Genomic DNA, 19230 nt, shown 5'->3' with positions numbered 1-19230 from the left:
TTCTGCAGTTATAACTACAACAGTATGACTGTCCGAACATAAACCTATTTGGGCTAGTCAATTCTGTGATAAACCCCCAAAATATCTTTTAATAAAATAATTGAAAACAACATAAATATTACATTCTGTGTAGCTAATGTTTCTAACACATTGCAAAACAGAGCCCACAAGTATTCATAATTAATTTTTAAAATTAGAAATCCCACCCAAAGGTTCATGTTATGTCTTTAATTAAATTCAATTAATTAAATTTGCCTATCAGAGTTTTTTTAACTTTTACTGTAAAGAAACCCTTTAAAGATAGTAATGAAACTATTTATTTCTGAGTAGTGGTAATTATATGTTTTGGTTGGCTTGTAATTTTGAAGAGAATGGGGCTATATGAAGTCTTCCAAACTAGTGATCTAAAAATTATTGATTCTGATAAAATTAATTCTAACTATATAATTAAAAAGCCTAAGTTTGTCCCTAGAACTTGGTAGACAAAGGAACTGCAAGAATCCTTTGTTCGATAATAACAACAGTTTCCTATGAGACCAATTGTAATAGAAAGTAAATTTAGACCTATGACAAATAGTTTCCTTCCTTTGGGATACAGAATACTGATAAAAACAGATTATGGATCTGTTAACTCGTTGATAGCAATGTTTTTATGAGCAGGAAGCACCAACCTTTCCTGTTTTCTCTTTAAAACAAAGAGAAGTGTATCGCATGAAAAGAGCTTCTAAAAAGAGAGATTAGAAGAGCTATAATGGAAAAGACACACAAAGCAGGATTAGAAAAGTTAACTACAACTCGCATTACTTCCCCAGCCAAGCCCTGAAAGGAGGAGGTGGGGGCAGACACAATAGTTCACAGAGGGTGGACTGTGAGGAAGGTGCTAGTGGAAGAGACAAGGCAATCCTAACCAGGGCTCACAAGATAGCAGAAATTCGCAGAACACCAAAGCCCAAGGCTACCTGGCCAGTCATCGATTCCCTTCCATTTTATAGTTGATAAGAGTAACAAAAGTCCATGCCCAGTGACACGGAGGCAGAACTGTGGCAAACTTTCTGCTTGGTGTGTTTTTTTTTTTTTTTTTCTCCCTGTGGGAACATATCATAGTGTGTGTAGCATTATATTTATGCAATTTTTAACACCGAGATATAATACTAACAACAATGTTATAGTGCTTAAGATACAGTTCTTGCTTTGTAGCCAGATCCTTGTGGGTTTGCATAGCATCTCTTCAACTTACTCCCCAGGAGACCTGGTTGCATAGCCACATAAAAACAGAAGAGTGAAGTCTTCTACTTATATGACTTTTCCATTTGTTAACTACCAAATTCATTTTACTTCCCCTTTATCCACCCCAGAAATGTTGGCACATACACTGACATTCACACAAAAGTCTATAGTGCACTGTCCAGAGTAAGGGAGCAAGAAGGAAAGTGTTTATCTTCGACATCACTCTAGCACATAAAATTATTCAAAATAAGCATGCATGTACTTGTAAACTTGTGGATACATGCAACACCATTACAGAACAAAGAAAAAAATACGTTGTGCATAATGATCTTTATAATCTAGCTTAAAAGTATGTGTTGAAATATTAAACCACCACACTAAACTTTTCAAATGATGAAGTTGCTAGCATATTCTAGAAGGAGGAACAGAAGAACAAAAGTACCACCCAGAAGAGGAATGACCTCTGTAATAGACATATTTTGCCTAGCACATCCATCTCCTATAAGCCTCTTAATCATGGTGTTTTACAGCCCCATCTGACCACCACCAGCACAGAGACACACAACATAGGTCTCTCAATCCTGGTTGCCCAGCCTCCTATCCACAGTGATTGATCCATGGAATGGGTCCATAAACGATGGGTCAATCAGCTGCTCCTTTCCATAATGAAAGGATATTGAAAGGAAAATAAATGGGTTCCTCTGGCATACCAAGCTATAAGAACAATTAAAATTGATGCTGCCAGTGGCCACTTTGGCACATGGAAAAAATCTATCTTCAAAAAGAATGTAAGCAGTGTCAAGCTGAGCTGAGAAAAAAGGAGCAAGAGAGTTCTGACCCTTTCTGAGCCCCTTGATCCAGCCATACTTGACAATCCACCTCTTTGGATGTCCCAATTCCATGTATGCTTACAAGGGTTTGTGCTCTCTCAAAAACATATTCTTTAAAGCTCATGTAAAACCCATAAGGAATTCTGGTTAATATAAGCTTCATCTCCCAAGTGTTGATCATAAATTTTTTAATACCTTCCAACTTTCAGAGCTTTTGTCTACCTTCACAATTAGAACCACATTCCCCACCTAGACTAACACAAAGTACTTCACCTTGAATGTAGGCTTTTAAAAAACATAAGCACCCCCCATTTTGGCTGAAAAGACCTCCTGGAAACTTGAAGGACAAAACAAGAAGGGAAATCAGTGATCCAGAGAAATGCCCTATACCATCTTCTGTCTGCAAACAGCCTGTCTAGACTTACCAAACTTAACTCCAGCCTGAACTCTACCGCAGAGCAGGTCAGTGGTTGCTTGCAGATTGGGAGCAGGGGTTGTGCAGCAGGAGGGAGGAATTACAAGGGAGGATAAGCAAACGGTGGGGGACAAGGTCTTGAATGTGGCCACTGGGTTCAGAGGTTAATGTATATACCAAAATTTACTAAATTTCTACTGTAAATACATGCAGCTTATGGTATATAAATAATACCTCAATAAAACTTTTAACAAAAGACACAGCTTTCCAAGCAAAAGCATTTTCCAAAAAAAAAAAAAAAAAAAAGCATTTTACAGTATCATCCTTCTTCGGGAATGGAACAAATCATAATGCCTAGAGTTGCCAATGCAACTTAGTGAAAAGGAAGAAAGTTACAAGCCAAGAAGGGTAGAGAAGGAACACAATGATGACTGGGACATTGATAAGACCCTTGAATCATGCCCCTGCTCTAGACTACCTGCTTCTGGACACATGAAAATAATAAAGCTTACTATTTTAAGCAGCAGTAGCTGGGTTTGTATTACCAAGGGCTGGACTCTATTCCAGATACAGTGGTCTTTGGTCTTTTTCTAAAGCCAGTAAGATCTGGTCCTTTCCAAGGGGGCAACCAGTTGTTTCTCATCTTGGAATAAAGTCCAAATCCTAGGCTAACAAATTCAAGGACGTGAAGAGCCTGGATGACTGCTGGAGGTAATTCATTAGCCATTATTCCCTACTTCCAGCCAGACTTCAAATTCTTTCAAAGAGCCTTCTATACTTTAAGTGCCACATAAGCGAGGCACATGTTTTTCTGATATTCCTAGCTCCTGGCAAAGTGCCTGGTACAGAAGAGGTACTCAAAATACACTGCTGAATCAAAGAGCTCATGAAATTGCTCACTATGCTTTAAGGACAGGTAAATGCTTCTTCCCTAAACAGTAATATTTGGGGGAAAGAAACTCAACCTAATGATGTCTCAGATTATTCTTTCTCTATATAACTTGTAAAAATTGGGGCACCTGGGTGGCTTAGCGGGTTAAGCCTCTGCCTTCAGCTCAGGTCATGATTTCAGGGTCCTGGGATCAAGCCCCACATCGGGCTCTCTGCTCAGTGGGGAACCTGTCCCCCACCCCCACCACCCACTTGTGATCTATTTCTCTGTGTCAAATAAAATTTAAAAAATAATTTTAAAAAATTTCTTTCTTTCTTTCAGATACCCACCCCATTTCAAAACAAGAGGCAAAAAGCAACTTGAACTATTCTTAAAATATTTCTCATTACTTCTGCATGGTTTTTTTTTTAGCCTCTGAATTCTACCAGGGTAAGTGAATTGCTTTGAGGATGAAAGAGGAATAGAGAACATTGGACAAAACTGGATTTGATTTTGTATAAGTTCTTCAAAAATATTTTATCAGCACTAAAGAGAGAGAAGTGACGATAAGTGTGAAGGATAAGAAATCTAAAACAGGAGTAAGATTCAGAGGGACTATACCACCAAAATGTAGCCCAGCATCCACAGACACATGAGGAAAGCAAAGACCACAGACAGCCTTCCCTGTTCCTGCTTCAACATTCCTCACCAGCAATTACACTTGATCACTGAACTCTCCCTCTGAACTTCTGCCTAATGTGAAAAAAAAAAAAAAACAAAAAAAAACTGAAGAACAGCTCAGCGATGATCAAGCATGCGTTTCTAGTATGACGCCAAACATCTGGATAGAAACTTGAAAATTCTATAAATAATCTAGATCCTGTTAAATACCCACACGTTTAGTGTTGAAGCCAGAAACGGAGATCCTGGACCTCCGTTCCTGGTTTCGTTTTTATTCTTCAAATGACACAAAGACACCCCACGTGCCTTTGTCACATATTTTCCTTCCTTATGTTCTCCATGGTGCCAAGCAGATTTTCTATTCACAAAACACATATACATGTTACATAATACCTGCTAAGAAGAAGTTATATAAAAGGATTCAAAAATATGGGATCCTGACTAATGTTCCAAGGGGAAGAGTTCAAGGCGGCCCTCACAGCTGTCAACCAAGTGCCAACTTCCCCCCTACTCCTGCCCGCCATGGGGCAGTTCTGGTAGACAAGAAGTGGGGTTACAGGCACAACAGCCCTGCACTGATTCTCTCATTCAATTAACTAAATGTCAACCATATGCCAGGGCTGTGCTGAGCCGTCAGGAGAGGAAAAGTGATGAAGACCCTGTCCATACTGTCGAGGGGCAGAGTTTGCCCTATAAAAAGCAGGATAACTGCTCTTTCCAACAACCTCATGGGTCAATTCCAGAACTGAGTCTTAGCCCCCCATCTTACTTAACAGCATTTGAGACAGATGTTCAATTTTGCTTCCTTAAAATAACTTGCATTTGGTTTCGAGGAAACCAACCTCTACCTCTTACCTTCTTGGGCTCCTTTCCTGGTTCCTACTTGTCTTCTGAGCTCTTATTTAAAAGGCCCCTTGGTTCACACCACAGATGACGGCATTTCTCCATCTATCCTCACTAACTTGTGGATCTCATCCAGCATCAACCTTAAAGCCCATTCTCTATGTTGGTGGTCACCAGGATTTTAACTTCCAGCTACTCCTCTCCTCTGAACTCCACTGTTGTCAGCCTCCCTACTGGGTGACATCTCTGTTTGGGTATCTGATTGGAATCACATCTAATACTGAACCCCTTATCTTCCTCCCAAAGCCTCCTCCTCCACCCAGTCTCCCCATTCCTATTAATAGAAGATCCATCCTGCCAGTTGCTTAGGCCATAAATCATGAGTAATCCATGGCTCCTCTGTTTTTCTCACACCCCGTTCCAATCCACCAGAAAGCTATGTTGGCTCAACTTTCAAAATATACCCCAAATTGGACTATCTCCCTTACACTGACATCACACCAGTCCAAGCCCTCCACATCTCTTCCCTAAATGACTGCAGTAGCCTTCCATATAATCTCACTACTTCCACTGCGGTGGTCTATAATCCATTCTCAATTCGGTGGCCAGACAACATTTTAAAGGAAAAATCAGGCCCAAAGCTACCAAGGGCTACCCGTTTCACTCTATAGAAAAGCTCTTATCCTTCCAGGGGACTCAAGGCTTTCATACCTGCATCTCACACCTTCTCTGACTCACATCCTACACCCCTCCACGCCCTGCTCACTCTGTCCCAGTCACAATGGACTCATCTCTGTCCCTTGCATAAACCAGGCATTCTCCGCTTCCTCGATCTTCTCAAAATTCCATCTATCTGAAATGCGGTTCCCAGATATCTGTCCTACATCTCCTTCAAATCTTTGTCCCAGTGTTTGTCTTCCCAAGCAGGCGAATCCTGGCCATATATTAAATATGGATTTCTCCTCCCCTACCCACCCAGGCCTCACCATACTTCATTCTTCTTGTGCCATTTCTCTCCACAGCACTTTCTTACCTTTTCATATGATGTATAATTTATTTACTTACTCGCTCACCATCTACTTCATACCATAAACTTAAGACCCATGAAAGCAGCACATTTTGGTTTGCTTTGCTTATTTCTCTTAATGCTCAGTTAATCTTTATTTTTGGAATGAATAAAATGAAACATTATTTGGGAACATCTTATATTTATATAAGATTAAAAATAATGTATTAGACTAATAATATAAAAAATCCTAGCCAACTATGATTTAGAGTACAATTTTATAGGAAGTGGATTTGTTCTTCGGAAACGTTTTAGGAAAACCCGGGAAGTGTATGAAAGGTTGGCCAACAACAGAGGATAAAAGAGTATTTTAAGAAACATATTAGATCCGGGGCACCTGGGTGGTTCAGTGGGTTAAAGCCTCTGCCCTCAGCTCAGGTCATGATCCCAGAGTCCTGGGATCAAGCCCCGCATCGGGCTCTCTGCATAGCGGGGAGACTGCTTCCTCCTCTCTCTCTCTCTTTGCCTGCCTCTCTGCCTACCTGTGATCTCTATCTGTCAAATAAATAAATAAAATCGTAAAAAGGAAAAAGAAAAGAAACATATTAGATCCTAACAGGGATATATAAAAGTAATGTCTACTTATTATTATTTTTTAACCCAATGTTAACTTTAATGTTTTAATATATTTGCCTGCCTCCTAGATTTGACTTTGAATAATTTTTTTTAAAGATTTTATTTATTTATTTAGAGAGACAGAGAGCATGAGGGCAGGGGGAGAAGAAGAGGGAGAGGAGAGAGAATCTCAAGCAGACTCTGTACTGAACCTGGAGCCCAACATAGGGCCTGACCTCCCGACCCTGAGATAACAGCCTGAGCCAAAACCAAAGGTCAGATGCTCAACTGACTGAGCCACCCAGGCACCCCTAATATTTAATCATTTCTGATTAAATATTACAATAATTTTTATCATTTTTATGAAGTTTTCATTAGGAATGTTTTCCAGTGGTGGAAAGGGAACAACCATTTCTGTAAAATCAATTCGAGGAGTATTTAGAGTGTATAGCTTTTACTATACACTCTACAGTTGTTTTTGTTTTTCTTTTTAAAGAAAATGCTACACACTGAAGGATCTAGCAAAGAGAAAGCTAAGATCCCCGCCAACAATGACAAAAAAAAAAAAAAGGTTAATGATCTAGCTGGGGTAAAAAGCAAACACAAAGCTATCTACGATATGGAAAGTTGGGATGGTCAGTGGCAAAGACAAAGTAAAACAAAATCTTACAATACTGACTCTCAGTTCTCACTGTAATTTAGAATTAGCTAGGAAAAAAATAATCACATGCCTTCACTTTCTCCACAGATCTGAATTAATCTGGAGTGGCACTCAAGTAGTAAGATTCCCAAGTAAAAATGTGAGGAAACAATGCCTTCTGACTGAGGAAATAAGAGGCTTTATTTGAGTAACTTTACAAAGACAGAGCAAGGTATTCTAGGCTGAGGGCAGAGGATCAGCAAAAACAGGCAACAAAGGGCATTTTGTGTGGGGAATTCTCTGTGGTGAAAAGATGTCCAGGGCTGCAGATGGGAGTGGCAGATGGTGAAAGATCTTGAAAGACACGTATGGAAGTTGGGTTGATTCTCTAAGAATTTTCACCTATTATCACAAACGGGTTTGGATCACTTGTTTTACAGCGGTAACATAATCTGGAGCATAAATTCAGATGAAAGGGAACACGAACAAAGAGGATGTAAACCTCACCTGCCATCACCAGTGGGGTATGTGTGTGTGTGTGTGTGTTTGAAGTGATAATGGCCCATTTTTAAACCCCTTAAAACTGTATGCAAATCAAGCCACCAAAATATTCAAACCTCACTTTTCAAATATGGGCTGAAATACAATTTTCCCAGAATGAATTGTTTCTTTCTTTGTAATGCCTCTTACATCATTAAACTTTATGAAAGTCAATAACCTTACTCTAAGTAGAGAAATGGCATAAATAGCACATTTTTGTTACCGTTTTTAAATCAAAAGGCTGGAAATTTTACAAACATACTTGGCAAAAAGGCAGACTATAAATATCAGCACAGCAACATCACATGAAAAGCTCAGGTTTTATAAACAGGGAATCATTTTTAAATAAAAAGTGCAAGAAAATAACCAGGCACCACTTAAACATTTTAAATTCATTCAGTAGTTTGAGCGAGAACACGGAGAGAAATAACACAAACCTAAGCACACGTGAAAGTATTAAACAGGAATAATTTGAAAAACGATGATCAGAATTTTGAAAAATAACAGTGTAATCATTTGAAAGAAACAGCAATGAATAGATTTTTCTTTGGCTGAAATACTAGTGTTTCTCATTTATTTTGGAGTTAAGACTGAACAAAATTATAGTTTTCCAGCACTCTAATAACCAGAATGAGACTCAAAAAAATGTATAGGTAAATCATTCCATATTTTACTTACTATACCGCTATCACTTTTTTTCTTATAACTAAAAGATTAATATTACAACTTTGCTGCCTCCACAGAGCCTGCTTGAGTCAACACCAGCTCTCATGAAGTGCTAGAATTCCAATAGCTTAAAAAATCTTCATTATCACAAGCAGGTTTGTAATTCAGAAATTTAAAATAAACTTTTTCCTCTTGAAGCCGTAACAACTTAATTTTTTCTTTCTGTGGCACATCCAAAGCATTTATCCACATTTTCCCATTTTATCCTAAAAACACATGAGGGAAGGATGAAAAATATCATCGCCAGTTTATAAATGGAAAAACTGAAGCTTGAATAAAGGAAGCTGTTTGGCCAAGATTAAATTCCAAGCAAGTTGTAGAGTTGATATTCAAACTTAAGTTTTCTTCCTGAACCCAATTCTTTCTCTTCCCATAGACTGCAGAGACTTTTTTTTTTTTTTACCTTTATGTATAGTATGTTTTATCTACTTTAAGACAATTCAGTTTCAGAGATATTAAAATGTAAATTCTTGTAAATCAGGGTCTATGAAAGGATATAAATCAGTATAATTTTTGATGCTGTATGGGAATTTTTCCCAAAGCAAGCAAAGTTATGGGGAAAAAAATTGGAAAAAAAAATCAAGGGGCATCTGGGTGGCTCAGTGGGTCAAAGCCTCTGCTTTCCACTCAGGTCATGATCCCAGGGTCCTGGGAGCGCGTCAGGCTCTCGAGAGCCTGCTTCTCTTCCTCTCTCTCTGCCTGTCTGTCTGCCTACTTGTGATCTCTGTCAAATAAATAAATAAAATCTCAAAAAAAAAAAAAAATCAAGAAAACAAACTTGGAAAAAATTTAGAAGAATGAATATGGAAAAAGAAACCTCTGAAATGACCCTTCTCATTTTAAAATCAGGTACTTATGTTCTTTACATTCCCAATTAAAACTATTCATATAGGGACGCCTGGGTGGCTCATTGGATTAAAGCCTCTGTCTTCTGAGGGTCCTGGGAGGGTCCTGGGATTGAGTCCCGCATCAGGCTCTCTGCTCAGCAGGAAGCCTGCTTCCTCCTCTCTCTCTGCCTGCTTCTCTGCCTACTTGTGATCTCTGTCAAATAAATAAATAAAATCTTTTAAAAAAATCCCTATTCATATATATGAATATATATTATATATATAATATTTAATACATATACTAAAAATCAGCAGTGCAACTCCTAAAAGTCTCTTCTTCTCTGCTAAGGAAGTACAAGGACATAAATTATAAATCTTCTAAATGTTCACATATTTTAGAATAATACTTATTTCATATCTTAAATTTCCCCACAAATCATAAGTACAATTTTAAAAAGTTGTTTGTCACTCTTTGTCAGAGAATTTTCAATCAGAAGTATTCTAAAACAAATTACTAAACATAAAATGGGCCATTTCCCAAAGTACTTTTCATTTGCATTTATGTCGTAAGCAGTATGAAAAAGATTCATGCTATTTCTACATTTTCTCCCATTTCTTTATAACTTCTTCACTACCCCGACTTCTCTAACCCACAAAGATGTCCCCTCATCCTAAATTTTAAGGTACCTCGAGTAAGTCATTCCCTCCTATCACACTTAATTTTCCCATTCCATGAATCCTAACTAGATGCTGTTTTCACACAGTGGGGAGGTTTTTGTCTTTGTATGCGTTTATTACTTCCCACAGTTCTCAGCAGAGTATACACGGTAGGCAAATGTTTATTGACTGAATAAAGCTCCTGAGTTCATACAAAGAAAAGAGTAATTTAAAAAAAAAAAAAAAGAGGTTTCACAAAGCCATATTGATTTTAAGGCCCAGTTTGTTTCACTGGTGTCTTCCCAAACTGAGAACAGTGCCTGTCATAAACAAATAAATATTTATTGAGTAAACAAACATTCAGTTTCTTGAAATACACTAAAGTTCTGAAGCCAGTTTTCTTCTTTCTGCTAACACCATGAAGGTGCAAGGAAAGGAATTCTGCTTCTCCTCTTCGTCCGTATCTATAAATAGTTTATGTTCACTACACGAACTTACACAGTACTAGGGATCCTATGGATTAAAATGACCAAACCCAGGGAGCATGGCTGACTCAGTCGTTAAGCGTCATCTCAGGTCATGATCCCAGGGTCCTGGGACCAAGCCCCACACTGGGCTCCCTGCTGGGTGGGAAGCCTGCTTCTCCCTCTCCCAGTGTTCCCTCTCTTGCTATGTTTCTCTCTGTCAAATAAATAAAATATTTAAAATTAAATTAAATTAAATTACCAGGGGTGCCTGGGTGGTTCAGTGGGTTAAGCTTCTGCCTTCAGCTCAGGTCATGAACTCAGAGCCCCGCATCGGGCTCTCCGCTCAACAGGAAGCCTAAGATCTGCCTCTGCCTATTTGTGATCTCACTCTCTCTGTCAAATAAATAAATAAAATCTTTAAAAATAAATGAATAAATAAAATAAAATGACCAAACCATAAATAACAAGAATCAACCGCACCTTTGGCTAGTGATCAGAAGACCATGACAAGTTTGAGGGATGTTCCTTCAAGCTATTTTAGTGACATGCTTTCTGGTCCAACCATGAATTCGCTCTCATCTGAGGCTCATCTGCAGGCCACCTGAGCATGTGGACAGTCTGGCTCACAGAGTCCTAAGTTCCTCAAGAAAATACTTCAACACAAAAGCAGGCCGTGGCCTTTACACCCGCCACTCCCATATGCAATCCTGGCTTTACTAACACTTTTAGAAATGACCTCAGACTCAATTCTTCAACTCTGTGCAATTTTAGAGGTAGTTATCCTGGTGAGATTGGAACCTATGAAAGGTCTACCTATTTGTACCTTAGAAGTATCTCCCAAGTCTTCAACTTCAGCCCTGCCCCCAATCACTTCACAATTCTCATCTTCAATTATGGAGGGAGAGAGGAGGGAAGATACATAATCTCAGTAAGAGTAGTGGCTCATTTTCGCCATCCGTTTAAGACCTGTTCCAACTTTTTTACCTTTCATTCACCCCCAATCTAAACTGCTCACCTTATTTAAGCTTGCTCACAATATATAAGAAATACACATTAATTCATCTTAAGAAATATCCTTTTTATCTAAAAAGTCTAGGATTTAAAAGGATGCTAACCATTTTACAGCCTTATAAATTTCTAATTAAGGTTTACTGCAACAGCTATTCAAATCAATAGAATACACTTTGAAGATCAGTAAGTTGAATTATCTATGTAAGTCTTAAAATGTTCTTTTAGAATCACCTTTGTCCTTGCTTTCCTAATATACAGTGAATACAACTAGAAGGGACATATCTTGAAAACAACTAGACTTAAAAATAACTTGCCTTTTAATATATACTGCACATTAATCTATATAAATCAACTGTATTATGTACATGTATATATATTGCACCTTAATTTCTATAGACGTTTCAGTCAGGTAAGCATGCAAAGCAGATCTTCCACTGTAAGCACACATTATAAGGCTAAGTGTCTGGTGAGCAGATGACTAAATCATGGGGTGGGAGCAAAAGTCAGGGCACAAAATGGTGAATTTGAAGTTCTAAGCAGGCCCTCCATGCTAATAAAAGAAAATACCTGGAGAAGTGGTCAGCGCTTACTTAATAAACAATCAATATGATCAACATGCTTCAGGTGAGACAAAGGTGGATTTTGCTCGGAAACTTGACACACTCTCCAATTACAAGGAGATGAATCACCAGGTGTTTTACAATTCCCCTCCCCCATGCCTACTATCAGTGACCCTGCTGATTAGATTCCTACCAACTAGCCAGAAAAGCAGACTTTATTCCACTGTCTCGCCTTCAAAGCTTAACAAACATGTTCATATACAAAGGAACAGTAATGGTAAAATGATCCAGGCTTGCTCTTCTGTTGATGACCACAAGGCCTCTCCATTCCAAGGATGTAACCTAAGCTTGCACAGATGGCCTAGCTCTCTGCTAATGCAGGGGAGCTGGGTTTGTTTTCAGGGTGGGTGCTGCAAACCGCCAGGTGTATTTATAGAAGGGAGCAAGACTAGGATGGAGGGATGATGACAGAATAGGAAGTTTCTTCCACCTGGGAGAGAAGCCCGTGGAAAGATCTGGATCCCACAGTCTAGGTTCTAGTCCTGACTTGCCAACTATGTAAACTTAGTGGGGGGGGGGGGGGCACCTTTTTGGTCTATTATCTTAAGTATAAAATGTAGACAATGCCCCTTGCCTTGGATGGCTTTCAGAACAAGGAACGAAATCCTGGGATGTAGTAAGCAATGGATAAGCGTCAACCTGCTCCCCCATTCTTCTGTTCGCCCAGAATTGCGCCTCAAAAATCATAGAGATAGACTGCCCCTTTAAACTAAAAGGCCCAAGCTTGTTAGGAGAAAAGAAAGAAAGAAAGAAATGAGAGGTGGAGGCTTGCTTATTTACTGGAGGATCTCGCTTAAAATGGAGTTAGGATATTAATAAGATGGGAGACCACATGGAAAAAGCATCCAGTATGAGCAAACTAACAAGAAAAAAAAAAAAAAAAAAAAAAAAGAAGAAGAAGAAAAAGAGGAAAAAGAAAAGAAAAGAGAGTCCTTTATGTAAGCACGAAACAAACTTCGGAAGCTGCGGATATCCTGTAAACCTACTCGGTGACCTCAATTCAAATCACAAGACCACGCAGAGCTAACCAAAATGCTCACTATCCATATGCCGCCTTGTCAGTTTCAGACCACGCTATTTTTGCAAAACTGTCCTCAAACCTGAGGCGGCTCTCCCGTCTCCAAATCCGCCCCAGATGGGTCTGGAAGCCAGGAGGGAGTAACAGAAGGAACAGCGATGGGAAAGTGGGAAGGTCTGGTCAAATGACTGAAAAACAAGGCGGTGGGTGAGGGGGCGGGGTAGAGCAATGTGGCAGCGCTGTGGCCAGTGAGCCAGAAAGACGACGGCTTCACAATGAAGGAAAGGAAGAGACTGCGACAAGCGCCGGCTCCCGGTCTCCGGCGGGCACTGATGGGGAGGCCAGGGGCGCGCAGAGCGTGGGAAGACGGGAACCGGGAGCGGAATGAAGTCAGAGTCGCTGGTCAGGCAGGAAAACCAAGGAGGAACCGAGCAGGTGCAAAGCCCGCGGGAGGGGAGGACCGGGCTCAGGGTACTCACTGTGTAGAGCAGGTTCAGCGCACACAGGCAGTTCTTGGAACACGCGAAGCCCCCGCAAACCATCTTGGAGCCTGTGGTTCCCGCAACGGCAGGTAGACGTGGCTCGGGCGGAGCCTCCGGGACAGCCTCTTTGTCCTTGCCTTTGGGGCCTGGCCGAGGCCGGGGTGGGGGGCCCTGGGCTGGGGCTGCAGTGCGCTGCGCGCCCGCCGCGGCTCGAACCCGCTCTGGAACCTGCGGCCGCCGCAGCTGGAGCCGGAGCCCGAGCCCCGCCCAGCCCCCCCCGCCTCGCCCCGCGCGCTGATTGGCCGCCGGCAGGGAACAAAGGTAGAAATATGCAAATAAATGCGCTCCGCCAGCAGGCAGCGGGGAGGGGCGGGGCGGCCCGGGGGCGAGGGGGAGGGGGCGGAGGCCGTAAGGGACCTAGCTCCCGGCCAGAGCTTGTGACCGCCGCCTCGCTGTCGTTTCCTGGGGAGCAGGTGAGAAGAAGAGGGCGGGGCCCGACGGAGATCCAAGCTGGCAGGGCAGAATATGACAGCACCTCTCGGTTCTTGGCCCTGGTGGATGACGTGGCACCATTTTGAATGAGATTTGAAAATTAAGCACCTAGCCTTGTTTGAATGAATAGGTGGAGAAATAAATTAATGAATGTGAAAGATTTAAAAGAGACAACACAGTGAGGGAAAATGAAAAGAAGAAAATAAGTGAAAAAATAAAAGGAGAGAATGAAATCTCTGCTACTCTTAGGAAATAGGTAAAGTACATGGCCTATAAATCTGAGGACTCCTGTCAGGTCAAAATTTTTTTTACAAGGATTTGCAAAATACTAGTAACTATGAATATGTGCATGCCAGAGAAAATCAGGAGAGGTAATTTTTGTCTTTCAATCTTGAATTTCAATAAGCTTTTTTTTTTTTTTTTTTTTTTTTTCACAAATAAGGATTGTGCAAATTTTTTTTAAATGATAGAGTCTTCACGTCAGTCTTTGCATTGGCACTATTGAGTGTCTACTCTGGAAATCTTGTATTCTCAGATCCCTCACCTATAGATTGAGTTATTATGTTAAGCACTTTTTGCACAGTGCCTGGCACAAAGTAAGTGCTCAATGCATGTCAGCTAGTATTTGTAGATCTAACAGTTTTTTAATACCTGCTGTGTTCCAGGCAGTAACTAAGCCAATAAAGGCTTGGTTGTTTCCTAGTACCTTCTCCCAAAAAAGGTTCCTTTTATATAAAGAAATGTTCAGATACTTATGTGGAGCCTAAGGGTTCATGTTGAGTAAATTATGTGAAAGCAAATGCTAAATATATGTTAAATAGAACATTGCAGCTGATCAAAATAGTGTTCATGTAGTTTTCTGCTCCCGCTTCTAAGCTCTCTTTACCTCTCCAAACCCTACCACACCAAGAAGGTTTCATTGATTCTTTTGTATTCCACATTAACCTTTTGTAGACACTCAGAACTATTCCAAAAATTACTCTGGAAAATGACCTTCCAACTCAAACAATACAGTGCTGCCCAGCTTTCCTTTCTAAAAGCCAGAGACTTATTAAAGAGGAATTAGCAGGAAGATCTATTTTTCCTCTTCTCATTGCTGGATGCTGCCAATACGCTACCACTTCATTGCTCCCCCAACCATGGCAACTCTTCTTTGACTTCTTCGTAATACCCTCTCCTATCTCTGTGTGGGTTGAGTCTTTAATTTATCTCAGAGAAATGCTACCAATATGTTGGTCAGGGTCCAGTGGAAGGATAGAGCTCATTCAAATACCATAATTAAAAAGTTTAATAAAGAAGCTATTTTTAAAAGTGTGGACAAGTTTAAAGGAAGCCAATAAAGAATAGTGGAACAGTTTAGATCTAGCAAGAATGCGTAATTGCCACTTCCCTTAAGTCTGACCAGCAATTTAGGAAACAGTTACAAAAGTCAAGCAAGAGCTGTAGCTGTAGAAGCATTGTCAGATAAGAGTTATGGGCTTTAATAGAGAAAACCAAGGAACTACTGCAAATTAGAAAAAAAATGAATACAATGGGTTTCTTTTTAGGATTTATAAAAGACCATTTAATCCCATCCTAACAACAATGAGCCAAAAACACTACAAATTCAGTTTACCAAAAAAAAAAAAAAAAAAAAAAGCTATCAGAAAACTGAAGATCCAAAGACACCTAAAAGAACTAAAATCCAGGAGGAAATAAGACATTTTTAGGAAGAAGAGTTCACAGCTGCTTTTATCTCGTGTGGATTGGTTGCAGAAAGAACACTACATCAAATGAGAGACCAAGAATGACTAGCTGATCATTTAACCATCTTTTAATCTCCCCACGTCAACTATGACAGTTCCAGGAGGCCCCAGCCACAGAGTGAGTCTACAACTACTTGCTTTAACCTATAAGCTTTAACTTATAAACCTTCACTTAGTACAAGGGTTACATGTTTCAAAGTCTGTGGTCAGAGAAGAGTGCTCTTTCCCCAGCTATCTCAAGGTTAACATATCTCCCTCCCCCAACCCAAAAAAGTGATTAACAACTGGGGTAAGGATGGGAAAGATGAGAAAGACCCCTACAGAACAATATGGGTCTTTAACTAATCCAAGGCATTGGCTGCTGAAGACTAAGGGAGCAGCAGAAGAGAAAAATCCCTCTATGGTACATTGTTACAGCCCTCCAGACATGAGCTAGAACAGTAGGATAAGGAGAGACCTCACAAGGACATGAATGAAAACCAAGAACATGACTGGAGAACAAAGACCACTCCCCAGCAAACAAAATGGTAACAGCTAGGTTGTAAAGCACAGAGACCTTCCAGGGGTCAGAAAGCTGGTGACTGGGTATAAAGTAAAAAAGCTCTCTACACAGACCTCCTTTCTGTAGGAAAAAAGTCTTGATCATTCCCTCAAAAATATTTGAAGCCAATGCTGATTGAATCTAATTAAACCTCTAACAAATTCTGACCCCTCCCAACTATAGTTTAGACCGAGTTAAGCACCCAGTATAGCAACCTGATAGAATAAGGCATGTACCATTTTCTGGGACTAAATATTACTTAATTTATTCTCAATAGTTCTTTTATACATACTATCTGACACATAATAAAAATTATGAAGGTTGTGGATGATTAAAAACTTGGGGCTTAAGGTCAAAAGAAGAAATGGCGAATAGAACCAGACCCAGAGATGATCCTGATGTTAGAATTATCAGACAGGTACCGAAAACTCAATATGACAAATGTGTTAAAGAATTCCATGAAAAACAAGTAGGAAAATATGGGAAATTTTGAAAATCAAGATTGTTGGAAAAAATTTTAAATGAAATGAGAGATACACTCCAAAAAATTTTTAAATGTGATTTAAGCAAACTGAATAAAACAGACAGAAAAAACAAGTTGAAAGTAGGTCAACAGAAATTGCTCAAACTAAAACACAAAGATAAAAAGAGTCCTCCCTCCCCCCCAAAAAATGCACCAGGGCCTCTGATATTTGTGGGACAAGATCGAGTAGTGTGTGTGTGCAGAAGACAAAAAAAAAAAAAAAAAAAAAAAAAAAAATCAGAGAGAAGACATATATAAAGAGAATAATGGTTAGGAATCTTCCAAACTTAGAACTATTTACCCATGATCCAAAAATGGTCATTTCCACCATCCCCTACTGAGCAGAGGAACATAAGCCTGCCCAGATTCAACAAGAGGGAAACACAGACTCTACCTATTATGGGAGGGTTGCAAGGTCACATTATAGAGGAGCACATATATGGGGAAAACTTCAGTGTATCTTTGGAAAATAAAATCTGCCACAAGTAATGTCCTTTTTCCATATTATGCCTCCAAACTGCCTCTTTGTTGACAAATTGCCCCCTCTTTTTAGAGAGAGAGAGTGAGAGAGTGCAAAAGCAGATGATGGGGGAGGGGCAGAGAGAGAATCTAGCAGGCTCCATGTCCAGCATGGATTCCAACATGGGACTCAACCTCAAGACCCTAACATCATGACTGGAGCCAAAACCAAGAGTCAGATGATTAACCAGCTGAGCCACCCTACAAATTACCTTTGTTTATATGAGGAAAAAGAACAGGAAATTAGACTGTAGTTCTCAGAGAGTTTCAATGGAGACAAAGCTAAGAGACTATATTTTATTCAATGGAAGAGGAAGTTTTATGTTTATATAATAAATTTATCTTTGGCCATAAAATCAATAGAATGGATAACTGAAATTTCTTTTCGTTTTTATTTCTTAAGATTTTATTTATTTATTTGTAAAAGAGAGAGAAAGAGAGAACAAGAAAATGAGCACAAGCACAGAAAACAGGCAGAGGCAGAACCAGGCCTCCTGCTAAGCAAGGAACCAGATGCAGGACTCCATCCCAGGACCCTGGAATCATGACCTGAGCCGAAGGCAGAAGCTTAAAAGACTGAGCCACCCAGGTGTCTCTGAAATTTATTTCCTTTAAAAATTGGGTCTCCTAGAATAAATGAAACAAGATGGGATTGGGAGGGAGACAAACCATAAGTGACTCTTAATCTCACAAAACAAACTGAGGGTTGCCGAGGGGAGGGGGTTTGGGAGAAGGGGTTGGGATTATGGACATTGGGGAGGGCATGTGATTTGGTGAGTGCTGTGAAGTGTGTAAACCTGGTGATTCACAGACCTGTACCCCTGGGGATAAAAATATATGTTTATAAAAAATAAAAAAAGTATAAAAAAAAAAAAACAAATAAACAATGATTTCTCTACAGTGATCAAAAAAAAAAAAAAAAAAAAAAAATTGGGTCTCCTAAAGGGGAACCCTCCTACACTGTTGGTGGGAATGCAAGCTGGGGCAGCCACTGTGGAAAACAGCATGGAGGTTCCTCAAAAAGTTGAAAATAGAGCTAACCTATGACCCAGCAATTGCACTACTGGGTATTTACCCTAAAGATAGAAACATAGTGATCTGAAGGGGCATGTGCACCCAAATGTTTATAGCAGCAATGTCCACAATAGCCAAACTATGGAAAGAACCTAGATGTCCATCAACAGATGAATGGATAAAAAAGATGTGGTATATATATACAATGGAATACTATGCAGCTGTCAAAAGAAATGAAATCTTGCCATTTGCAACAACGTGGATGGAACTAGAGGGTATTATGCTTAGTGAAATAAGTCAATCAGAGAAAGACAATTCTCATATAATCTCCCTGATATGAGGAAGCTGAGAGGCAATTTGGGGGATTTGGGGAGTAGGAAAGGAATAAATGAAACAAGATGGGATCAGGAGGGAGACAAACCATAAGAGACTCTTAATCTCACAAAACAAACTGATGGTTGCTGGGGAGAGGGGGGTAGGAAGAGGGTGGTTTGATTATGGACACTGGGGAAGGTATGCGCTGCGGTGAACGCTGTGAAGTGCGTAAACCTGGCAATTCACAGACCTGTACCCCTGGGGCTAATAATATATTATATGTTAATAAAAAAATTAAAAATTTAAAAACTTGGGTCTCCTAAGCAAACCATTTTTAATAATGTTTAAGTGGGAATAAGTGGGATGCCTGGGTGACTTAGTCAGCTGGGCGTCTGCCTTCAAACTCAGGTCATGATCCCAGGATCCTGGGATCAAGTCCCATATCGGGGCTCCTTGCTCAGCAAGGAGCTTGCTTCTCCCTCTGTCTGCTCTGCCTGCTACTTCCCCTGCTTGTGCTGTTTCTCTCTCTCTCTCTCTCTGACAAATAAATTTTTAAAAATCTTTAAAAAAATATAAAATAAATGGGAGTAAGAAAGATAAACTAA

The 19230-nt window shown here is 39.9% G+C and overlaps 1 protein-coding gene across 1 annotated transcript in view; it reads right to left on the bottom strand.

The window, feature by feature from the left end:
• Window positions 1-13745, bottom strand: part of TSPAN13 (tetraspanin 13) — a 33401-nt gene extending 19656 nt beyond the window's left edge. The window contains exon 1 of the mRNA XM_059171283.1: window positions 13474-13745. Within this exon, the coding sequence (XP_059027266.1) occupies window positions 13474-13536 (63 nt within the window). The 5' untranslated portion in view covers window positions 13537-13745. The remainder of the gene's footprint in view (window positions 1-13473) is intronic.
• Between the last annotated feature and the right edge of the window lie 5485 nt (window positions 13746-19230).

This window comes from Mustela lutreola, chromosome 4 (genome assembly GCF_030435805.1).
Source record: "Mustela lutreola isolate mMusLut2 chromosome 4, mMusLut2.pri, whole genome shotgun sequence".
NCBI classification, from domain to species: Eukaryota; Metazoa; Chordata; class Mammalia; order Carnivora; family Mustelidae; genus Mustela; species Mustela lutreola.
This window is presented reverse-complemented; position numbering and strand designations above follow the sequence as displayed.